This window comes from Daktulosphaira vitifoliae, unplaced genomic scaffold, assembly GCF_025091365.1.
Source record: "Daktulosphaira vitifoliae isolate Bord-2020 unplaced genomic scaffold, ASM2509136v1 Scaffold_1, whole genome shotgun sequence".
Classification (NCBI taxonomy): domain Eukaryota; kingdom Metazoa; phylum Arthropoda; class Insecta; order Hemiptera; family Phylloxeridae; genus Daktulosphaira; species Daktulosphaira vitifoliae.
In genome coordinates this window covers 47,896,519-47,923,214 of record NW_026099572.1, presented here as the reverse complement: position 1 = coordinate 47,923,214, position 26,696 = coordinate 47,896,519, and the positions used below count along the sequence as shown (strand labels likewise).

General features: G+C 31.8%; 1 protein-coding gene across 4 annotated transcripts; it reads right to left on the bottom strand.

The window, feature by feature from the left end:
- Positions 1-107: 107 nt before the first annotated feature.
- On the bottom strand, positions 108-25,329 carry LOC126895937 (cerebellar degeneration-related protein 2). 4 transcript variants are annotated; one of them, XM_050668280.1, is made up of 8 exons: positions 7,387-7,622; positions 5,425-5,618; positions 4,237-4,349; positions 3,200-3,348; positions 2,894-3,140; positions 2,738-2,835; positions 2,505-2,658; positions 108-1,406 (listed from the first exon to the last, which is right to left on the bottom strand). In XM_050668280.1, the coding sequence occupies exons 2-8, from the start codon at positions 5,516-5,518 to the stop codon at positions 210-212; spliced, it is 2,052 nt and encodes a 683-aa protein (XP_050524237.1). In that variant the 5' UTR covers positions 5,519-5,618; positions 7,387-7,622; the 3' UTR covers positions 108-209. The 4 variants fall into 4 exon arrangements, with proteins under 4 accessions (XP_050524237.1, XP_050524239.1, XP_050524238.1 ...); XM_050668282.1 differs by lacking the exons at positions 5,425-5,618; positions 7,387-7,622 and adding an exon at positions 25,154-25,329; XM_050668281.1 differs by lacking the exons at positions 5,425-5,618; positions 7,387-7,622 and adding an exon at positions 22,429-22,687.
- Between the last annotated feature and the right edge of the window lie 1,367 nt (positions 25,330-26,696).

Here is a 26,696-nt window from a genome sequence, read left to right as displayed (position 1 = left end):
TATGGATTTGACAATAATAAAAATGTATTTTTGATACAGAATATTATCAATTAAAAAGTTGAAAAAAATAACCAACAAAAGTAAAACGTGGAAAGTACTGTTCGGGATTTTCCGTAGGAATTAAAAAAAATTATAACAACATTTAGTAACTAACTTATAGTATCATTACCAATATATAAATATTATTATTATGCTTATTATCAATCAAATCACATTTTATGGAAGTTCTGTGAATGTGGTCTGCTAAGTTTTTTCCTATCCAGTCTCAACACTTCGGCGTACGATTTATCTAGAAGTTTCAGTTTGGCCACCTCTTGTGAAGCGGTGCTGGCGTATGTCGTTTCCAATTTGGGCGATCCCTGTTGGGTAGCTGAGTCATCCTTTGGTACACACCATGTGGCACGGTTTTCTAAAGGCTTTTCTCCGCTGCCGGTACGCCTTTGTCGCCGGGTCACGTGATCGGTCCATCTGAATTCCAAAAGATGACTAATGTCCTTTGAGTGCTGTTGTCTGGATCCCCCTGATCGTCGGTGATGATTACGTTGTTTCTTTTGTTTTACTGCCGACAGTTCTTCGATGATATCACGTCTACAACGCGGTTCTTCTATTGCGGTCTCCGATCTGGTTTCCGAAGGTTCTCGCCGTTCTTGTAACAAATGTAATTGTTGATGGCGTTTATGCCGCCTTTCCCGAGCGACTGCTGGCTGCTGTTGCTGCTTTTGCTTTTTTTTCTGTGACGGTTCCCGAGATCGGTGCTCAGACAGGGTAACAGCTTCAATGGATGACACTAACGGGTTGTTTTCACAAGCTGGTGTTGCTGGTGGTACTTTTGGTACAACGATTCTATCAATGTCGTTTGTTTCTTCGTGAATGCCGGGAGACAATGCCGAGACGTCGTCGTACAACAAAGGCAACATCTCGCCTTCATCCTTAGCCTCGGCTGCGCGTTTCAGGACAGCAAATATCTCGCGGAAAAGTTGTCTGTACTCGGGAGTCTTTCGGAAACGGCTCTCGATTGGACTGGCATTGTCGTAAATGCTGAATCTGCAATCGTCTCCGTCCGATATGGTACATAAGAACGAACCGGTGAAGAAAGTCTCGGTTTGCGTGCCTTTGTTGCTTGTTTCATCCGAGAATCCTGACGATGACGTTTCTGTTTCAGAAAAGACGTGCTGTTTGCCAGCGGCTGGCGTATCAGCGGCCTCGTCTTCGCTGTCCGTCGCATCTCCGTTGAACGACGAGAATTGAGCGGATATCTGCAATTCTTTGTGAAGTGAAACTCCTTGGTCCTTACAGCCACTGTTGTTGAAAGCATTTTGTTTCTGTTGAATCTTCAGCAGAGCCTCATACTTGTCCACCAAAATTCTGTACGGATTATCAGCCGAATAGTTTTCCCCGAGCGTTTCCTAATGAAAAAAAATACATATAAATTACGATAAATAAATTAAATTGAATATGTTAAAAAAACCAAAACACTTTTTAGATAATTATTCACAATTAAGTTGAAATTATGACAAACTGTGCTTGTTTAAAAGATAAAAGTAACAAATTAATTTATAGGAAGTTAACATTAGAAAATTGTAGTTATCAATTTTTTAGCATTACACGATGATGATATATTCTGTTACTTCTCTTATGCACAAATAAAAATGAATTACTGAGATTTTACAGTTTTGATAACGGAGCCTTGCGATGGATAAATGACTTAAATACTATGAGTAACAACTGGAAGTATATGCATTTATAAATTTTGTTTTGAAGGGCCACAAGTTCGTGCAACTTTGTAATATTAACATATTAATACATATAGTAGCATTGAAATATTTTTTGTTTTAAATTATCCTAATCCCCCATCCAAATTATAACCTGGTAACAATACATCACTAAGTTTTCAAGTCAATTGATAAAAATGTTTACTGGCTGATGGTGTGTTCGTAATAACTTATCAAAATATATAAATGCATATAATTCCAAATCCTAACACGAGATTTAATTATAGTAAGCAGTTATGGAACACACCGACGTACTTTGTAGGTCGAATTCATAAGTAAGAAAAACGTGTGTATTATAGCGTATTCAACAATATATTTGGCTAAACCATCCCATAGGTTATTGGTCGCCATTATTAAGTAATGAAACACGCATAGGACACTTGCCAATTTGACTGACAGAGGATTCCCCTTGTAGTGTAAAATTATCATTGCACGTTGAATGACTCACCGTCCGTTCTTCTTGTGTGATATCAATCATTGATTTTTTTACTAATGTACAATTAAATCATCATTATGGCACTATTTTAAGTTAAGATATTCAGTTACACGTATAGAAGAAGTTAAAAAATAAAAATAAAATTGGACGTCTCGTCAAAGTTCCTATTACAAAGTTTAAAAACCTCGTTTCATGTATTCTGATCAGAATTTTTTAAACGATTTCAGTAGTCAATGAAATTTTCGAAGATTTCAAGCTATAAAGTCTTAAAGAGAATTTTCGGTCTGATAACTCACTTGTAATTGTTGTAACACTTCGTCTTTATGAGTTTCTACGTATGATCCGATTGCACTAATATTGTCTATGTCGTCGTCATCATTATATACCGAATATTCATCCAACATATTGGCGTCGGCACTACGTTGACAACGTCTACACAAATTACCTTGTCTATATGAACATATGATAAATTTTGATTAAGTTTCCGATTAACAGACGAAATATTATTTAGTTTGACTAAGATGAATACCTGATCTCTTCGAGATAAACAATTTGATCTTGAAGGACTTTAAGTTCTTCGTCTTTCTGTTGCATCACACTAACCTTCTCTTCCAAATTCGTATTTTCCTGACAAAAAAAAAAACATGAGTAAACCTATTGTAGTATATAGATACTCTTTACATACTTGTAAGAGTAAAGACATATTTTGTTCAAGTTCAGTCACTTTGCGCTGTTCTTTGGCCCTTTGCATTTTGACATGCTCAAGTTGCGATGCTAACTTGGTATAATCGTCATGGTTCGCTATGGCATTTGGAACGGAGCAGCCATCGTTGGCCGAACTGCAGTCTTCTTTTTTCGCATTGCCCATGTCATTGACGAGGTGCTGCAACTCTTCACATCGGCTTTCCAAACCTTCGATTGTCTCATATAAACTATAAACAAGCCAAAATATATTATTAACGCACTGGAGTAATGATAAAATTTGTCTTACCTTTTAATATGTTTTTTGTCGTTTAAGTTTTCCTGGACTAGCCTCTGGTTATTTCGCTCGAGGTCCTGAATACTGATCTCTAGCTGCTCATAAATTCGCAATCTAGAATCGTTCACTTCCCTTAAAGCGGTTGTCTGTTTGGTTAGGTACTGCCAATACAATAAACAATCGTTTACAACCAATTCATATAAATTTACACCGGTAGCCTGTTCGTTGGCCTTTTGAAAATTGGCCCAATCACACAGGCTAGTCATGGTGATTTAATAAGTTTCAAAATAAATACAATATTAATACAATTCAGAATTAAATAACTATTGGGGAACCGTATTGTAAGTGAAGATTGAAACTGCAGCAAAGGATAATGTTCGACTGCCGAAAGGTCTCTAACTGAGATCATCTCCCGCACAGTAAGCGACCCTTTGGATCGTTGCCAGAAAATGTGTGTGCATGTCTATTAAAAAAATATTGCCTACTCCCTTGGACTGTGAGTGCACTGCAGACGACAGTATGCATCACACAGCTAAAGGGCATAGAAAGAATACACTTAGTTCATGTCCTTCCGTTAATTATTATTAACATTATTATCTTTGGAGAATGCGTTACTGTTTTATTGGACATAATGACCCGTACCCGAGGTCAGAATATCTGTAGAAACATACAAAACTTGACACAGTTCCGTTAGAAATTGTTTTTTCTTACGTGTTTTAAACTGAACATTTTTAGAATATAAAAGCACGGAAAGTAGCACAAGTCTTAGTGACATGATCTGCATTTTATTATTTCGGTTAACGACAAACGTATTAAGGTAGTAGACAAATGGAAATTTCTATACTAAAAGTCACTGTTTATTATTTTTTAAGCAAAACAAAAATAAATGTTTGCGTTTTGCATTCGAATAGGATAAGATTGTTGTCTGTAGTCAGCTCAATTGTGACATTACAACACAAAACAAATGTTTACAGTTGTACATACGTGATCGGCATACTTAAAGAATTAAAAATATTACTAAAAATAAATAAAATAGCCGCCGATCTCACCTCTATCTCTTGGTTGCGATCGTCGACAATATTTTGCTGTTGTCTCAAGTTGGTCTCTAATTCTTTGTTTCTTTCCAGAAGAGTTTTGCCCAACTCTGCAGCCAGCTGCAAATCTAAACAACAAATAAATAAAAATTATATATTAATATCGGCCTAATACGTAATAGTTGAGCAAATCAAATTACTAAGTTATAAATTGTAATTTGTAATGATCATCAAAGCAAATGATTCGGCGAATTCATATAACTAACGCGCATATATTTAAGAATGAGATTAGTAAAACATGAACAACAGTTATTTCTTTCTAATTCTTCATTCTTTTACTTTTGTCAATAGAACATGTCCAAGTGTCGGTCGATACAAAGTTGTTTCGCCCAGAGGACCGCGTGTGTTGTACACAGGGAAGTTGCATAAATATAATATATTATTTTTAGTTAAGGCGGCCAAAGCCATTAACAGCAGTTCACAGATGGCTTTCATTACATCCAACGCTTTTTTAATGTCATTCGATTGTTTCATATCATAGCACGAGGTGTTCACTCCATTTATCGGAGTATAATTTGTGTGTTCATTGAGTATGGTAAACGGCATTAAGATTTCTTAACAAAGAAACTCTTTTTAAACTTATACTTTTTAAATATTAATAGACTGTAGCGATTATTATTCTTAATGCAAACGCATTAATAAGTGTTGATACAGTGAAAAATACTTCAAAAAGAGCTAACTCTTCAAACGTTGATAGAAAAATATGTTCATGTACGTGTATATATTTCTAAAAAAAAAAATGTTATGTATACTATCAACTCGAGTTGCCAGACACGATTAGCCGTTTTACATCTTTTTTCTTATCGAATTTTTACTTCGATAACAAAATGTGAGCAGTTGTTATTAGTTTATATTTTACAAATTCAGCTATAATTATACACTTATTGTAAGGGCGTTTTTTAGATTTTGCTATAAAACACTTGACAACAAGCATATTTTTTAATTATCAGGGAAGGAGTTTCTCACGGCAGTTAAACAATAAAAATATTCCATACATAATTAACGCGGGTTAACCTTTCAAAAATGACCCGTATTTATTCTTCTGAATATTCAGAATATATTTACTGAATAGCCAGTACATAATATTATTTTTGCCTTTTGATTATTATTATTATTTTTTGCAAAACAAGAAAAACATAATACCTTGAGGACCACGAAGGCATTCCAACTCAATAGTATAATCCCAGCAATCCAAAGAAGCCATGTCCGAGGACTGAATAGAATTTTGTCTTTCCATGGTGATTTCGTACGAGTAAAAATATTATAGGCACATATTTCGCTTCGGTTTTCGGCACACCCTCTGACCGTGTACCACACGTTTATAATACAGGAGAGGCCTGAGAAATATATTACAAAACGTTTTTAAGTGACACTTGTCACTGCATACAAATGTATTCAGTTACAATGCATTGTTTTTTATAGCTTAAACTAAAATATGAATGCACCGGATTGCTGTTTAAACCAGTCAACCGACCCAGTTAAAACTACTAATTACTGACCAACAACTAGGTACAACAAACGACAAGACTGTAATTAGGACGAGCGTTTGCATTAAAAACGTAAGATTAGACACACGCGTTTTACCGGAATAGTGACCGTTATGAGTAAAATTATAAAAATGTCAATAATTAAAAAGTGGAGAAATATCGAAAAAATAAAATCGAACATGGTAAAATAATCACCACCCAGTAACACTTGTATGCACTTCTGGTCATCGACGACGAGTGAGCTGATGACATTTTATATGTAATTACCGTGTCTTCTACAACACACGGTCCAACAGTTGAAAAACCTAGAAGCTATAGAAGACCTTCGGGGAAAAACGTGTGGGTCGAGGCGGTTATGTTTTTTACTCCTGATCATGTCTATAATTGTGGCTACCGTGAAAAGAATGTCATTTTGAGAAAACGAAATCATTAACTAGTAGAACACCATCAGTTGATATCGGACTAATGTTGTGCTGGGCGGATTGATCAATGTTAGGTCATCTCTTGGGACCAAAAATTATGACCAGATATTAAGGCACTTTCTTGTACATTAAATTTAGTATACAGCCCGTTTATTATTTGGCTAGGAAATAGTTTCTACGAAGGTGCGGTGCGTGTTTAGGCCCGAGTTGAAGGTATTATTTAGTAATGTTCATTTTTTATCCACATATTCTAGCCAATAGTTGTTGACGGGAACCAAAAGTTATTCTCAACAACGAGTTTGTGACTGCCACGATATACCACCACACAATTCAGTAAGCCGACAGATAATATTTTATGTCACATAAATAATGCATTTATTTATTGTGTAACTCCATAATTGTTATTAGAAGAAAACATTCGATTTTTATGTTAATTTCTAACCAACGGTCAGCCGTCGTGTATCTAATTAATCGAATAATTAATGTTCTTTTATTAAAATGATTTGACCAATACGACTTTGCAATGGCTTTGCTCGCGAAAATTGTTACTACGCTAGTTGTTGGCCCTCGTATACAAAAAATATTCCACTTAAAATCTCTACACGTGTATTGAGTCATTTTTTATTTTTATTATTCACAATAGGCATTAACACCGTGACTAGTAAAAGAATTGAAGTGTTTAAATAGCATATCGTACAAGTGTAATTAAATTGTTTATAAAGACCTAGAGAGACATAAAACGAGAAAATAAATGATAAGCGAAATTTTCCTTACGATTTATCGTTTTGTTCGAATGTGCAGGTAATTAAATTTGTATTTACACCAGACACATATACATTTAAAAATATATATAGTTATCGATGTTGTATAATAAAAGACCGAGTGCCTACACTACGATTTGATGAAGTGAAAACGTTTAAGACAACTCGAAGTCAATGCGAGTCTGAAGGAAAGATTGGTAATAAATAAAGCCAAAATGAAAACCGGAAGACTAGATTGATGAACATGTCATGATAGATAGTAAAGTGTTTTCCTCGCGAAGCAAATATCCCGTTTGATCATTGTGGAAAGAAAGTTTGTCTCAAAATCGTTAAGTATGTAAGCCCAGGGTTTAATCTCAGTAGATTTCTATTCAATGAACAACAAGACGCACAGGCTTTTCATTTTTTTTTTTTTTTTAATAAAAAGCGACTTACGATTTTTTAACGATAAAAATTTCTATGCGAAAACAAAATATAAATAATCCAAAAAACCAAGTGCACCTGTTGAACGTACACCACTCGCGTCATACGGCACTAGAACGTGTACGGCACCCGACGACAAACGGCTAAGCGCATGACGGGACACACTGCACGGGGCGCGGTATGTGTGCGGCCCACGAGGTGTACCTGCTTGGCGGTACTCCGGTGCGCGTGACGATCAACGGGAGTTCGGGTACTCACTGCGGGCGCCGCACAGGTGCTCTGGATAGAACGGCGACCCGCGGGAGGGAACTCTACACACGGCCAAACCGGTTGATCCGCGCGCCGCCTATAGGAATTCACCTGAAGATGGCATTCCGCTCGACACAAAAACATACCTTTGGGTTTAAGAAGTACTAAAACCGCAATTTCAGCGGGTCCGTCGCCAATTACGAGACTGTCCTATGCTCTTTGGGTTTGCGCACATAATTGCTAAAACGTTTCACTAACCAACGACGAAACAAGTGGCCACAGTCGAAATAATTATCAACTGTTTTATTTTTTCGATTTATCCACAAATATCGAGATTGTTGTTAAATGTGATTGTTTGAACGAACAAGTAATTTTTTAAAAAAAAAATCGACTCGGCCAAGGATCACGATCGCTAACGTTACTTGAAATCGCTCCATTAGCTCGAAATAGTAATATTCGCGAAACACCGTAACTTTAGAAATCGCAGTAATGTATTTTTGAACATATAATATTTTAGCTATTTTGTCGAGAACAGAGATTTATTATTTTCAGTCGTACACGTTTTGAATTTATAAATAACGACTCACCTTGTTTGATAAACGCCAATTTTTTCTATCTAAAGGTCGGGTGTCGAAATATCTAGCCCGATTTTCTTTTTAAAAAATAGACCGACCGAAAATAAATGAAGAGTTCAGTTCCAAATGATTCAACGATCTCGTAAAAACCTTCGATCTATCGTTAGCTGTTTTCCCTCGACTTTTCGAGAGCGGTTCACATTTACACTTAATCGATATAATATATCCACATATGTATATATATATATATGACTAGTTATATTACAAAATAATATTTCCTTCAAAAGCAAATTGACTTACCATTCTCGTTGATTAATATAAACATTTAAAATATTTTTTTCTATGTTAAATCAATAATAATAATGAAATGAAAATAATATTTAATAATTTATGCGTTCATTTCATATTCACTCTTATAGTACATTATTAATAGTAGATATCTTTTAAAAATGTTGGAATAGTCATTTGATGTTCTCGACATAAAAAACCGTTTGTATTTCAAATGGTAATACGCGATTTCGTGTTTTAGAAATACAATAGCGCATTCACAAAAATCGATTGTGTATTTTGACTCGCTAAGGTGTTTGGTAGCAAACCATATGACGGTAAACACCGGCACAACATTAACGTATAAATGTTTTAAAAACCATTATTAATAATGATCGTGAACCGTATTATAACAAGTAAAAAAATAAAACCAACGTCACAAAAACGATTGTTACACTCGGGAAATATTAAAGGTGCGTTTCTTGGCACAGTTTTACAACTCAAACAACCGCGAGAATGTTAACCCGTTCTAGACGGTGTAGAACAATTCAAAAACTCAATTAATACTTAACGACTTTTTGTGTTATCTTATCGCGCATTAAAAAAATTAACGGATTTCATTAAATACCTGTTTGAAAGTATGTTGTACTATATTATCACAGCGTTATTGCTGTACTAACGTGTTTGATAATTGATAAAGTTGCGTAACAATGTTTAAGCAAAAGGCAAAAGTCAATAAACAGCTTACTTTGTAATTGCAGTAGAGCAATTTTTGTTTTGCGTTATCTCAAAGTGATTTATCATTCCGAGAACTCTCGGCATAGTTTTAATGGCAAGTAGCTGTAGATATTTTTTTACTCAGGGTTATTACGGTAATTTTGCATGATAATCCGCCGTCGATGAACATAGGCGGGTACTTGAATTGATTTTGAGAATAAATGCTCGAACGAAACTCCAAAGTGCGGCTTACAAATGTCCAAATTGTTTGAGTAAATAAAAATTACATTTGTGAAGTACTTCAATTGTGTATGACGGTTACGTAATATTTGGTTTATAATTAGTAACTTTGTGCAATGTTTTTTTTTATTGCGAATAAGTAGCGTACGCAACTTGTTAATCGAAATATCATTAAATAATTAATAATAATATTAATTATCGATAATTTAAAAATTATTATGATCATCACATTGTTATAGCCCGATGATTTTATGGTAACTTAATTTTTTTAACGCTGCATTGTAACATCTCTACGCGGAATAGTATGCGGTAATAGAATATAACATGTTAAGCCGTCGATTACATATTTAAACAATGTAGTAATAAAAAATTTCCTATTCACTCTTGGCAATTTTTCCAAGTATTAAAAATATGATGTATTCCCTACTAGGTCTACACGGGTTCGCATACTTTACTTCCTATTCTCAAACATTTGTGAGAGGCTTGTGTAAACATCATCTGAACGTGCATAATATGAATGTTTTTGGGAAATATGTACATTTTTTTACTGGTACTATGTCCAACGGTTCGGTGCCGTCGAACTCGACAAACAAATACATTATGCTAATTATTTTTGTTAATTACTAGGATTGTTCTGTGTGTCCAAAGAAATGTATTGTTGTTAAAAGGTGAAAATAGTGTTGAATCGCGATTGAAACGCAAACAACGTTCAAAAGTATCGTTTGTAGTAAACGCCTAATTTATGGTAATTTTGTACGGATCAACAAGAGAAGCCCTAGACATTCTTGCGCGTGTCTGCTGCACAATGTCGACTAGTTAAACTTGAGAATCTATTCGGGTGATGCGACACACGAACACATAATTTCGATTGTGTCTGTTCACTATTATGTACAATATAGACGAATAGATAGAATAACATGTGCGAGTACAAGTCAAACATAAAAATATGATAAACAACACTCGTGTGCTTTGATGTAACTGAAGACTGGAAATCAATTGTGCGGGTTTAATGACAATAATAATTTTAAGTATTATTTTAAATTAGAAAATCAACGCAAAAATTATTGACGTTACAAACACGGTAAATGAGTAGTAATTACCCGAGAAACTAATAAATAAGAGGAAATGTTTTTTTAATTTAAGCGTATTCATTTTACATATTATTTTGCTTAGAGTTAAAAATCATAATGAAATAAATGAATAATAATAGTCCACGAATAAAAAATAATAGCCACGGATGATATAATCGTAATTCATATAAAATGTTTGAATTAAAATAATAAATAAATTTATTAAAATTTATTTTCAAAAAATTGAAAATTATCAAGGAAAATACAAACAAAACTCATATTTTTTTAACGAATTAATATCGCTTATGCGTTTATAAAAAAAAAAACAATGTTTTTTTGGCACAAAAAATTATTTTGTTTCCGAAGTATTAAATCTTTTCAATATTTATTTTTTAAAAAGTTATGATAAATGGAATTGTTATCAGAAAAAGTAAAAGTTTCAAAACAAGTTTTAGTGAAAAATAAAAGGAAACTTTAATTAACTAAACTGTTTACCATAAACATGTAGGCAAACATTAAAGAAATAGCTGTTGTCGAATACTATTGAAAATACTACATCGTTTCAATAAAAAATGTACATTGGTCATTTGATAAAAAATCATATTAAAATAATATTTAAATAAATTAAGAAATAGTTCTAAAATATCGACTAAATTAGAAATTTCAGACTAGCTAAGCGTTAAACATTTTAATAGAAATTATCAAACGCCATCTGTATGGGATCAACGAAGATGTCCAATTGTTCTCTAAAAAATTCAAATGCCATTACCGGTTCCTATTTGAATTTCTCAATAGACGGGTTTATTTTGATAGTCGTCGACTTGTTTAGTAACCATAACAGCAACAGCTCACCGTTTGGGGGGACGTCAGCTGAACGGTACTTTTTGATTGCATGCAAACATTATGGTTGGATAACAATAATTTGCATATTCCGCAGTAGCTGTAATGGTGCGGTTCATTATTTTTATAATGATCGATTCTCGGGTAATTGTGTACGTACTCCCAGAGTGCATCGAACTGTACTGAGACAGCTGGTCCCCCGAGGGACGTTTGTCTTCATGGAAAGTATTTGGTTGATCAATTTCTTTTCGGCCATCGTGCCAATATGCACAGCATAGGTGCTTAACCAAATCATAATGATGGTGCCAGTGTTTTCATACGGCAAATCCACTGCAATGCCGGAGGAAAGATATTTCATCAATGAAGTATCACTTAAACGTCAATATTACTTACACGATGGTTATCATGGTGACGACGATAGCGATGGCAATATGCACGAACAGCGAGAAACAACAGTAATGCAAACAATTGTTTCAAAATCGAGAAGGATCGGTATTAGAAAAGTGAAGGTGTTTGTGGAAAAAAAAAAAGGAATCGCTGCACCGTGTAATACGTACTCAAGTATGCAAACGTGTTGCGCTCGTTTGAGGCCGATAAACGGCACCACGAAGTAAGAGGAGGCTATCATAGAATCCGAATGGCCGTTCACGGTATAATTTGTACTACACGACTTGGCCTTTGAAAACATCGGTCATTTAAGATGCAATATTCAAATAAAAAATATAAAGAAACATGGACGTGAATGTTGCATGTTATGTGTGTTCAAGGTTAGATAATTAAACGCATGAAATCGCAAATAGTATTCACACGGTGTCGTCATTCGACGGACGTTACATTATTGACAGTGTCGTTGTCTTTTTACTCATCAATCTGCCATCGTGGACCTGTTGAACAGCACATTGTTGCAATAGCTACTTAAACTGCGATGAAAAGAAACGTACGGACGGCTCGAGTCGTTATGTTATTAAGCATGACAATCAAATTTTTTTACATCCATTAACTCGTACGACGTGATTTGTTATAGAACGATGTCGGTAGATAGATTGACATAATATTTACCACTGATAAATATCAACCCAATTAAAATGCACTCCTAAAGTCATATAAATATTAGAGATAATTACACGGAATAAAAAAAACATGTAAAATTAATTAATGAATAATTACTATAGTCGAATAAAAATTGTGACGTTAAAAACTCAATTATCAAGAACTTGTAGAGTAAATAAAAAACATGTTGTCCTTACTTACCAGTCTAATCAGATCAGTTGTAATGTGCACATGTATTTAAGTGTTCACTTGCATGAAATTCGTCTATAATAATAATTGACCAGCGTTTTTATGGTTTTCACGCGGGATCTTTAAAATAACATATTGTACAAACCGAAGTTGTATAGCAATTGGTAAGAGTAAATACTCAACAGTAAACATAGCGAATAAAAAAATATGATGGTGTTTTTTCTAATGGAGGTTATTTGGCGGTTTGAACCTTTTGCGGAATAAAAAAAATTACCAACGTGCACGTGAACTTGAATCATTAGTTAAGATAAATTAAATATTACCTATAACACGTACAAATAGATTTTTATATACACTATAATATTAATTATAAATATATCCAAAATGATATTTATATATTTTTAAATATTTATACGATGACCAATTATACTAATACTTATAAATATTTAACGATTCACTTGGGAAGAAACTATTTATTTCTTTTCAATTAAGAGAAATCCATTTTAACAGAATTTCATTTCTAGACTGAACTATAATTTTTAATTTTTATACGCGAGATATAAAAATATTTGGATAATTTCATTTTGAATTTCAATTATGTTTCATTAATTTTTAATCATCGTTTTTAATAATGTATGCTTAATACTCAATTAATCATTTTCACTCTTTTGCTGATTGTGCTACTGATTCAATAATTCAAAATTGGTGAGATTTAAATTTGTTATTGGAATCATGACAACATATATATAAAAGTTCTTCTATTTTAGAAGTAGTTCAACAAGTCATATCTTGATTTAGTTTTTATTTATATAACAGAAAATGAGTTTACATAAAACAGAAGAAATTAAAATAAATAAAAGTATCACACTACTGTAAAATGTCATGTCGTGAGTTTAACATAAAATCAAAATAATACAACAATTTCACAGAACTGGTCACTTTGGCCGATAATTTCAACGTTTTAAATGATTATATTTGGTGTCACGTTTTTTTGAGCAACAAAATATGTGAGTAATACAAACATATACTTCGAATAGTAGAGACTATAGTGAGTATTTCGAAACATTGTTTGCCTTTTGTGAATTTACTTGTCAATGGATAAGAGACGCGAGTAATTTTTGCTAGCTGCGAAAATAAAAAATGATCTCAACGTAAAGTGCCAAGCAATAGTAACTAATAGTGTAATAACATTTCATAGGCTTTCGTCCACACGAAACGCTTTGTAATGTATTGCCATTTGCCAGCAAACAGAATTGCACAAATGTTATTATTTCGAGAAATAAAATTCGCGTAGAAAGTGTAAGTTTTCGATTGAAGGCGTACCGAGAAACAGGAAACTAGATTAACTAACCTTCGTTCAAGGTTAGTTAGATTGATTTTTGATTCACTTTTACCATGAGATACGACTCGCAACCAGGCGGATTAATTTGTGGAAGACAAACGAGTGAAGGTGTAAACACATACGAAATCACATTTTAAAATAAACATTACAACGATTTTTTTTAAAATACAAATCAAACTTTTGGGGAACTGTCGCTTTCTAGATGTTAACGCTTGATAGGTTATTAAACGCGGTTATTTAAAAACGATTTTACTCTACCCGTCATTAAATATCAATTATCAGGTTCATAATTACTTCTGTGGTCCGACATTTATGGTAAACATTTTGAAAATATTTTGAAGGGAATCTGTCGTATTAAGTGGATAAACTGAACTGAACAACAGCACATTATAATATTAACTTTCTGCATGGAAAAACAAACGACTATTATTAAGTTAAATCCGCAATGCCAGCGAGTAATTTAATAAACTAAATTAATAACTAACCAGAAAATAGAAAATCGAACTTCGTTAGCATTTACCGTAATTAACAGTCAAAATACTCGATAGTACACAAATGAGCTTTCTTTTGACTATTCCAAGAGAGACGTTTATCTAATGATTTAATTAAAACACACTGGTCGTCATCAAACTGGTAATGGACGAGGACGTTTAACATAAATTTTACTTTTACAGCATTAAGCACACTTTAATGTTATTTATTACTCAAAGTGTAGATAATGTAACGACTATAAACTCAAAGATTTCCCATAGATATTCTAATCGTTTTTTGTCATATATTTAACTAACATTTGCGGTGTTGTGCTCCGAGACGGGCTGTATAGTGTATGATGTCACTACTATGTGGTATTATTTTCTGTCGTTGTCACAAGATTATTGTTTTTCCATTTTATATTTGTGTTACAGGCCCTAGTAGTACATTGTATAGAGACGTACGAGTAAATGCCATCTCTAACATGTCGTACGCTATAAAGAAAACAATTGAATTTTGCGATATAATTTTTTACTAGCCTGATATAGAAACCGGTTCACTTACCCAGGAACCTCAACGTCAGTAATCAATTTGAAAGTAAAACCAAGTCACAACTAGTTTCGTTCGAGACACGTTTCCTATGTGAATTGAGACTTATTATAAAACGTATTTTCAGCCTGCGTACACGACTCGAAGAGCGCACACATTGTGCACATTAAAATGTGATGCAATACAACTGCGTATCCTCCGCAAGAGTGTGCGTTGTGGTTTTAGAAGAAAAACGGCACTAAAAGGATGTCGCCATAAGTACACATTGATTCGATCGTTGTGCATAAAAAGAAGACCAGAACAACAGCGACCGGAATATAATAGTCGGCGCATTGGATACCCATGACACGATTTGCAAAACTCTCTGTGACTTTAAACGTTTGCTCGTTGTAGACCTTGAAACGAAATTCGAAGAATATCAACCAGACAACTAAAGAGTATGACATGTGCTACAAACACCGTCGTTTGGAATAATCAACACTTCGGCTGTCGCCAAATAATTATGAAATATTTAACGTAAATTCTGTAATGTTTCATACACTTGTGTGTTAAGAGTAAAATTACTTTTAGCTCTTACTAAAACTGTCCGAAAAATAAACAAGTTCAATATTATAGTAGACCCATAACATTCACGACTCATACTCGTAATACATCAAATTATTATGTCAAACTGGTAAAAATTCAAAAACACTAAAGAAATGTTATTTTCGAATAATTTTTGTTTAACATTTAACTATGTGATTATTACATTTGTTATTTAGTTCAATTAGTTACGTATAACTCGTTAGCATATTATGTATTTTGATTTAACTTGAAAACGATTTAAAATGAGTTTTTGCGGAACGTATTCATTGAAATGAAATTTAATTAATATTAAAAAATAATTATTTGTTTATAGTTGAACAAAGCATATTGAAATGTTTATTAAGTCTAAAAATGTACTACGCTATTTTTTAAGGAAGTATTGTTACAACTAAATATTCCGAATAGACGGGAAACAAAATAAATTATCGCGCATTTACATTTCATGTGAAATAGCTCATTCACACAACAGCGTAAGCTGGTCAATGTGTATTTTAAAAACTGTACTTTGATGTAGGGAACACCTATTTTATTTGTACTAAATTATTATTGCTACACGAGGCTTAAAACGCTTAATATCAAGTATAGACTCGCATCCCGAATCGATAAAAAATAATAATAGCAATAAATACACAACTGATTATTATTTCATGAACTCTGTAGACCGCAGTACGTATTAATTGACCTTTGACGAAGAAATTTATCGTTCCGACGATTTGCTGAAAACAGCAACGTTAGTCTGAAACTACAAAACGACCTCAGTAAATAACCGTCACGACGACTGTGAAACGTATTTCTCATATGGCACAAAAAAAGTGTAACATAATATATACTAATCAACTTCTTTATTCTCCGAACGAACGGTCGGTACATAAGTGCAGTGTGCGTTTCGTGGGCGGGCTGATAAATTTCCGGTTTCCACATATTATATCATCATACTTTTTACTATCTTTCGATAACCGAATTTCGCATGACGATACAGGCGTTTACAATGGTATTAGTTTAAGTGAAAATCGGACGAGTACAATGTCTTTTAGAGCGGGTGCTGTTCATCAAGTAGATTATGCAGATCATAAATCAATACGAAATATGCCGGAGGTTTAATTAATATTCACCGTTGTACTTTGCGAACGGACCTTTCTAAAATAACGGTTGTGATTATTTAAGTTCTAGTCCACGTTTGGGACTTTAGGACCGCCGAATCGTGCGAGTGGACAACAGACAAATGCAGATTAAATTACAGATGCGAAAGTAAAAGTCCTATGCATAATAGTCACGACGGTCGCGACTTGTATTGGTTTTTTTTTATACATGACTCGCCCGTCGATTAATATCTATCATGGACCACGGCTTACCGTTCAGCACACAATACGAATCTTCTAGTTCCATGCTCGGGCACCGGGTTCGGACTTGTTGCATGGCGGCCGTTGGCTGCAAACACTGTGTACTTTGGAAAGCGTTCAGTATATCAGACTTGCCAAATCTGCCGACTGGGGTTCTCAACCCGACGAAAGACCTAGCGACCCTTGCGGACGGTGCCTTGGACGATGCTTCGACGCCGAGACCGGATTCCGACTAAGTGCTATTGTGTATACGATAACGCCCAACACAGTACAGCGCGAACATGAATTTCATTACGTATACTCGTAACGTTCAAGGCAATCGTCGCGACGACGTAGCCGTTAAAAAACGTTGCGTTTCGCGTACTAAACATGTATACTTATCGTATGTGCACACTACTAGTTTTAGACAGTTGCGCTGCCCGATCGTATTTTATTAATTGCTCCGTTCAAACGCCGACAGCAGTCGGTGGAGCGCTGCAGGCCGTCGCAAGAGTTGACATTGAAAACGCAGAAATAAAAAAAAAATACTTTTTCTCTAGTTCGTTTAAACAAGACCGCAATCGTTGTGGCAAATATGATTTTAAGAGTTCTGTTTATTACAAGGCGCACGGTCCAATACCTGTTGGCCGTTTCCGCGATTGTAAAAAAAAAAAACCAGTAGATACATAAACGTCAAACAACTTTTATAATCACCACAGGCGAAAATTTCTTTGATTATTCTTTATTCGAGCGTTCTGTATGATTTTTACTAGCACATAAGTGAACAGACGAATTAGGAAGTTGCCGAATTTTCAATCGTGACTTATAAGACCTCCATCGCTTTATGAAACGATTCAGAAAATTCTATGCATCGAAACTGATTGGTACAATAATTAAAAACATATCAAGTCAAATCGATGTACACAAGGTTGTATTACAACCAGTGTAACGTCGTTTGATTTCTCTAATAAATTATTCAACGATTGTAAATAATGTCAAATGTAAAACATGAAATATTTAACGTCATAATCAATAAATTTATTAGCAAGTTGGACGATATTATATAAAGAGTCTAACTTGGAATTAGCTGTTTAAACGCATAGAGCACAAGATTATTATCATCATTTAAAACGGAATAATGAAATATAATTAATTCCATTACATTATTTGTACCATTAAAAGACGTGTTTCCTGAAATGATCTATTTTTTTTTTTTTTTACCAAATAGTCGACAAATATTTTTTGAATAATTTATGTTTAACGTCACAAAAATTTTAATGTTCTCAGTTAATTTATATGTTGGTGTTTTTTTTTTTTTTTTTTATAAATTTATGATTTTTTTAATGGCCGCAGACCGGTCTAATATTTGCCGGTTTAACTCGTCATGAAGTAAACGTGTTATGTTTTAATGTGTACATGTCGACAATGACAATGAGTAGCACATGTTGCAACAAAAAAAATATTCACTAATAGGATTTCTGTTTACTGAAACTTAAATTAAATTAAAACTAGAAATAAAACACATATTAACAGGCCCGTACTAAGAGGGCAAGGGGTGAACGCCCCGTCGCCCACGAGTTTAAGGCCCTTCTTGAATTTTACTAGCTCAGACATGATTAGTGAAAGAGTTTTTCTAGTTTTTTTTTACTCATCACTTTTATTATGGTAATGATATTTTCCATAGGGAAGCCCATCACAAGGTACCTTCCCGAGGTTTCTATATAATGTATATTAAAATAGGTTACTAAAATAAAAAAGTGTGTTTAGTCAAAAAAAAGAAAAAGTGTACTTGGATAATAAGTTGATTGAGAATTAGCACATGATAATTTTGCGTATACACTTAAGACGAACAGCGGAGGTTGTCAAATATAATTATAGATCAACATGTTTGCGGCATAATGTAGTCGGTCTATTACCAATTGAATTTAAGTAGTTTGAGTAGATTAAGCTCAAATCGAAGTGAATAGAGAAAACTCACATTAAAACACAAAATTGGATTTTAAATAATTACATTTTGTATAAAACTTTCAAACCCTATACATTTAAAAAATACTCCAAAAATATGATAGCTCTTTACTAAACACCTAGAAAAGTGCACGGTGAAATTCTTGCTTTTTTTCAATTTTATGCGAAGATCTCACCATAAAAATTGAACAGTCAGATATATTAGCTATAATTATAATAGCTAACGACTTTCAATAGAAACATATAATTAGTAAATAATAGTACGGCCAAGTTCTTTTCTCATATAGACAATGATGATGTTTTGTCCACAGAATTCTAGACTAGAGCAGTAGATGCTCTACTATATACAAAATATGAAATCATCGGTCAAGAGTAGAACTTGTAGTTACCACAGAATAGCAGCAACGAGAAGACAAAAAAAAAACAAAGAGAGAAGACACAGTAGTGTTTTGTTTTGTTTACATAGTACGCACCATAAGACCTAAAGGCAATTAATTGTTCTACTGTTGACGATCTAGCTACTACTATTAATTTTCACTAATCATCTTAGTAACAATGAAAATTTAAATTAATAACGATGACAATTATCCAATAGGTTTTCATCAAAGAAACGTCCTATAGTTTATATTTTAACGATAAAACATTGAAATACAGTGCGTATTATCACTTAGTATATAATCATATAAATAGGGCACATCGTGGAAATGTGATAGATATTAGAAATATAAATTTTCATTAAGTTAAATGTTTTTTGTTATTACAACCAATACAGTGTTATTGCTAACATATACGTCGTTTCAAACAGTTATTTCAACGTTTTTAAATAAACTCGACGGTATTATATACATATAATAAGGTTCAGATAGTAATAAATAAATAGGTATAATAAGGTATACATAAGGTTAAGCGTTAAATATGGTAATAAGTTTATACGGAACTAGATGAATTTAAAAATCATATACTTCTAAGAGCAACAAAAATAATATAAAAAATATCGCATTTGGCACCGGAACAATGGTTACCTAATACTAGCCGGAGTAAGGGTTTTTACTTTCGAATAACACTAATCAGTAATCGGATATAGATCAACCGATCAGGGGCGGGTATGCAGCAGTAGTCGTTTTTATATATTTCGAATGTACCGTATACCTTTCTCCGACAAAAGACGACGACTGTGACGGCGACAACTTCTTAGGGTCATTTACTTTCTACAGATCTAGTGAGTCCCCCAGGAAAGGTTCATATTGCTATCTAAATAGAATCTATTGTCTTTTTACGACTCGAGGCATTTTATTAAAGAATTAAATCGCTTATTGTTTAGAGAGTAAACGTCATAGTATACGTTGGAGTTTATGACCAATGGACTGTGACCATTTGGGACCGAGTGAGCGCAGAATCGTGAATGAAAAAGTAATGCAAATACTTAGTAACACGAGCGGCGCGTTACAGTATTATAATTGCTATTAATATCAACAAATATTACGGATAAAGATCTGAGTCGTTTGCATTATGTGAGGTCCTTCGAGAAATCGGAATAAGTTTAGCCGAAAGGAAAATCGCGGCCAACGCTCATTGACCCCGGCCCACGAAAGTCTTGTGTAATACACACGATCCCGTTTTCGATTGTTTACAATCAAAGTAATATTAGTTTATAATAGCGAATCGCTTAATAAAAACTGATAGATCAACTTGATGGAGTTTTTTAATGATTTCCTGTAACTCGAGAGGCGTGAACACTCTCGACGACATCCAGATTCATCATTAATTATCAGAAACAAGTACGGCGACCACAATTGAATCATTTTGTCTTAACGCAATAGATGAATGCCAAAGCCATTTAAGGGAATTTCTAAAAAGTTACTGTAACGCAAAACTTTATCAACATTACACGTGTTGTTTACAAAATAGAGGTTGTGAAGTTTTTTATTTATCAGTAAATAACGATCATGTTGTTACATTCAGTTTATATTTTTGCTTTATTTGACACACATATTAAGTATTGAATTAGTATCTGCTCAATGGGAAAGAAAACACATATTTCATATACCATATTTTACTGTTTTCGATGAGACGAACAACTAATTCTTTTACAGAATCTAACTTAAAATAATTAGGTAGAATCTTTTTCATCGGAACCCAATTTAAATATATTTGGAAATTTATCAAGTTCAACGATTAATAAGAATATTAATTTGAAAATAAACTTCTAAATTTGTCAATTTTAAATCGACATTCGAATATTTCATCACAAAATTAATTACTCGTTGTTAGTTTGTCATAAAATTTCTAATTAACGGTTGATTTAAATAAAATTTAACAAATGCCTACCTTTGTTTAGTTAACTTAAAAGATATAATAAATTATGAAATATATCAAAATATTGAATTAAAAATATGTAATTATTTCATAAATATCTGCAAATGTGTAAATATATCAAATAATGTTATATAATTTCATCGTGTATTTGCGTAATATAATGTAGCAGCAATTAAATTTTTGATAGAATAAAAAAGAAAAAAAATATTCAAAGAAATTAACAGAAATATTATAAACTTCAATATTCAAAACGATTAATTTAAATTTAAATTTGTATTTCGTTTAACTAGTGAGAGTAGAGCCCGCGGGTAAACACTATTACTATTACAATACAATAACTTAGGAGTACCAGTTCCTATTGATATGTAATTATCATCACGAACATAAAATTAAAGTAATTTTGAATGAAGCAGAATGTTAAAAGTAGTATTATGGTAAAAAAAAAAAAAATACAAACAATAAAAAAATTACCGAGCAGAAATCTTAAAATAAGTCAAAGAGAAGACGCAAACATTACCAATTGCTTTCTATTAAACAATTTGATCAATATTTAGTTGTGGTTGTAAATTAAAAAGGTTATTTTTTACCACATATAATAAATCAGTGAAACTCATTGAACAAGATTTTTTTAGAAGTAAATGTTCGTACTTTAACTGTACAAGTCGGAACGTAGAACTTTAAAGAGTTCAGGATGGGCATTTTCTTGTTTTGAAAAATGAGCACTGATAACAGTGTTATGCTAACGGGGGCAAGTGTTCTAAATTATTTATATTTCTAAAGAAATATGAATACATTTTCTTTCATACAATGCATTTTGTTTATAAATATATAAAATGGGTTTGTAAATTCTATAATTGCCTAAGGCACCGCTGACAGTTTGAACGATACTGACTGTTGGTTAACGTTTTCAGGAGACATTCAAAATATTTAAGTTGGAATGAAATATAATCATTGATATGTAGTTTTAGAATTAAAAATAAAATACAGCGAAATCATATATTACTTTTTTAGAACAATTGTCAAACAATGAACTTTCCCATAAAACAATATTATAATCACGATATAAATAATTCGACAGTAGAACAAACCTAATTTTATAGAGAATTTTAATTTTCAAATTTTTTAATAGTATTCTATAGCAATTACCGTAACTTAAAAAAAAATTGTACTCAATAATTCTTCTTACAACCATAGAATAGGTTCAACAAAGTTTTGTGAATTTATATTATGATAAGTATGCGTGATATAATTAAGTAATGTCATTGAATAAAACTGGGCTAAAAATAGTCGAATTATTGTAAATTAATTACCTGCCAAAGTACACAGAGAATTTCCAGCGTCCATATAAGCCCATTCTGTAGCTAGTTCTTTATAAGTCGCCATGATTGATTGTAATTTATCAAAGTGGCGCGTGAGTGTTCACAATGATGAAATTGAGTCAAAAAATAAAAAAATATATAGTTTAATGTTGTTAAGAGGTTTGATTAAAAATGTATGTTATTATAGTTCAAAAAAATTCATTACGACCGAAGTTGTCGACAATCGAATGAAAACTAAATTAGAACAAAATTACCGAAAGCCTTTGGATTTTCTTACAATCAATACAGGTACAATGTTTGGCTTAATAGTGCAAGACAAAAATAAAACGTTGGAATTAACAAACGTTAATGTCAACGGCGCTATTGAAGATAAGAAATTCACACTTCAGTGAACATATTAATAAAAATGATCTTAGTACAAATTGATTGTAGAGCTTACTATAGAACTATGAAACCCACGATTTCCACATTAATGTATTTACCAATTAAATTTATTTACGTATAATTTTATATGTATACAAAAACGTAGATTAATTTGAATTTGAGTTAAATATGACAAAAAATTGCCTCCGTTATGAACGCCTTCTTTAGCACGAGATACGACATAAATATCACAACATATACCCTGATATTTTTAGTATAGGCAATACATTATACATTAATATCAAGGCTTAAATTTAACATTGTAGTATATTTGGTAATAATTAATCGAATCGAAGATTGAAATATTTAATATGTTAAATATAATAAATAATCATAACACTGGTAAGAATCAACGAATAATCATTATTATAACATAACTTTAGTAAATTTTAGTAACAAAAATTATATTTAAAATAACAATAGGCTGAAATGTATTTGGAAAAGTAGAACTATCTAAAATGTCTCCTATAATATTCTCTCCATTTACTGATATTTATTTTGAGAGTCTTACGTTTTTCAGTAGCAAATAAGTTTTTCTAGAAATTATATTTTTTAGACGAGGTATATTATTTTATAGATGGTTATTATTAAAGTTTTTATTTCCAAATTGTGCAACTGTAATTTAACAAATGATTTTATATCTAACATAACTCTATTCGAGTTTATTGTCTCTATAAAGGCAAAAATTTTTATAAAATTTACAGTTCAATTCTTAACTTATGTTTAAAATTCGAGTTCAGTAAGCTTATGATATCAATTGTATAATAAATGTTTCGTCACGGAATGACGACGAAGTAGAGCATTTATTACTACTAGGGTGTAAAAAAAATGTAAATAATATTAAAGAGAAATTTAAAATTATGATGATTAACTGAATAATTTTATAATGAAACTTTAGTTTTTACTTAATAATAAGTTTAGTTACTGTAGAATAAATTTTGTCTGGTATTGTAAACGATCATTAAAATTGTAAATATATTGTGATTGGAAAATCGTTTTAATTTTATTAAGTAGGGCTCATAAAATCAGTGTGTAAATAGATAATTAATAATTGGAATTTCTTAAATACATGATTTAGTTCTTAATTGAAAATAGCCTGTTGAATTTTTACTTAAATTATATTATTTATGCGAGTTTAGTTAAATATTGAACTTTTAACTAAGAAAAATAATCACCTAATGAAATGTGCATACAAACATTACTAAAATTCGAACACTGTTTAAAAGTATTTTATTCAAATGACAGCAAGATAAAATTAATATTGTTCCTAGTAACCAAATCAATATCTTTTATTTTTGGCTTTAATTAATTAAGTAATGCTAGTTTGTTGACCTAATAATTTATCTAACAGAAATTATAAGAATGTTGGATTGAGCAATAATTTTAAAATTACTCATTAGTGAATATGTAGAATCATTCATATATATTCAATAAGCTTAAAAAAATTCTAAATGAACATAAATCAAACCTGGAAATTCTTAGAATTAATTCTGATAAATTCAACCGCAAATTTTCGTGTCTTCGGTATTGATTTTTTAGTTAAAAAAAAACTCTACTATTAAGTAATAATTACTGAAGATAATGAAATATTAAAATGTTAGATAGGAGAGCTACTTATACTTTCACTGAATATTTACTAGATAAATATTTATATTAATCATGATAAAATCTTATAATAAAAATTTACGACTGAAAAAGACCTAATTTGCGATTAGAATGTATTTTTGGAGATTGAGTAATTGAGTAAATTCTACTAATATTTATCATAATGATATTTTAGTGAAGACAAAGTAAAATTATATTGACCTGGTTAGAGAAATTTTTTTTTTTTGTTATTAGTAATTTACTAAAAGAATCCAACCTTCAATTATTTAAAGTATCATTTTTTTCTTGAATTAACCAAAAAATCTTATACTTCAAGGTAATTTAATATTACATGGAAATTGTGTGTGTTCAACAACAAATCTCCTAATAGTTATCTCATACCTTTCCACCACTCCTATGACACTTATAATACTTCTTATTGCTAATGTCCGTTAGACATATATATACTAATGAGTATACTTTCGCTTCTTGTGCATTTCGTTTTATGGCATTATCAAAATAATAGCGCGACGATTCTTATCACGTGCGTCAACCACAGTGCCCGTTATCGCAGATAACTAGTAATAGTAAACAAGGCATTATACAAATTATTGATGTTTTGTACTAATGATATGGACTACCGTATTTATCTCGATAATTTAAGATACAATGTAAAACGTGTCTAGTATATTGTTTTGAGTAGTCTTACCTTTTTCGTATGACGTATTACAGTAGAAACACGTGTATCCATCGTTTTGATAATTATGATTTTCCATTTTTGCTACAATTGTTCCAAACAACTTAATTTTTCACTTTTTTAGGTAAAATATTGGTTAAGTTAGCACTTGAAAGAATGAATATATTAAAAATTAATAACAATATAAAAATAATACATTTAATACAAATAAAATATTGTACAAACAAGATAAATTAAAAAAAGTATATAAATTTTAAAAAAAAGTATTATAAAATTACAAAATAATTTCGACAACACTATATATTAGTATATAATGACTAGAGTATACACTATAATAACTGAGGTTGTGTTATACGGCGTATAGTTACATGTACACAGCAGCTGTTATGCGATTGTGTGTCACGCATGTCGGTGGGGATGTGCAGACGGCTGGAGAAAGACTAGCCACCGTCGCCAACTAGATGCTAAAAAATCAATACAATCAGCTTTTGCTTGTATAAGTGGCGCGCCAAAAAAGGGTTCATGCTCCGTCATGGAGTAAAGAGTAGAAACCATGTTAGTAATATCATATTTAATTTGTCAGTTTTGCATACATTTAAATTTACAGAATCCATTAAAACGAGGGCATCAGCTTATTCAAGTATTTATAATTTAATTCTATCTTTGGCCTTGTAAGAGCATGTGAGTTATTCATTTAACCTAAAAGTGGTTAATTCTTATTAATATTAATTTCTGAATTAACGTTTTTTAAATGCTGAATCCTTTTTTTCAAATAAAAAATCATTGGTAAAGTTTATTGGGGCGTTTGGAAGGCTTAGTCATATCAAAAATTTTTCCCCTCTCACAAACTTTAGAAAAATATATTATATATATATATATATAAGATATGTAATATTGTGTAAAAATTATTTTATAATTTGAGCGAGAAATTAAATTTAACCCTTTTTATTTTTTTAAACTTTGCTTATGTAAGTAAAAATTATTTTTTAGTGATATTNTGAGCGGGAAATTAAATTTAACCCTTTTTATTTTTTTAAACTTTGCTTATGTAAGTAAAAATTATTTTTTAGTGATATTGTGGAAATGACGGCAAACCAAGCGTTTGATCTTAAAATGTTTGATATAAGTTATAATTGAATAAAAAATACTTTTGTTATTTTCAATTTAATTCAATGAAATAATTTTAAATTCTAATGAACTTATTACAAAAAATATACGTTTTAAATGGAAAAAAAATAATTTCACTTTGAATATTTACAAGTGCACATGGCCTATAATGATATTTTCATTGAAATGACATCACAAGTTGTTTTTATCCACTTGCAGAGTAACTACCAATATATAAGAAAAAACAGAAAAGAGACTCTATTCCTCGATGTTCATTTTATAGCCGTTAAGAGAAATAATTATCAATCTTCTTGGCACTTAAAGTGATTTCCAGTTAGTAAGTGTTGTGAAAAGAGAATCAACTTGTTCCAAAGTAGAAGGAGATAGTAATTATTATCTTGATGATGAGTTGCGTCATGTTTAACATGAAAACTGATTTGATGTCGAA

Excerpts from the sequence above, each read along its gene's own strand:
- LOC126895937 (XM_050668280.1), bottom strand. The coding sequence starts at position 5,518 with ATGGAAAGACAAAATTCTATTCAGTCCTCGGACATGGCTTCTTTGGAT. Across the intron at positions 3,349-4,236 it reads ATCGCAACCAAGAGATAGAG|TACCTAACCAAACAGACAAC; the intron begins GTGAGATCGGCG and ends TTGTATTGGCAG. Across the intron at positions 2,659-2,737 it reads GTTTATCTCGAAGAGATCAG|ACAAGGTAATTTGTGTAGAC; the intron begins GTATTCATCTTA and ends ATGTTCATATAG.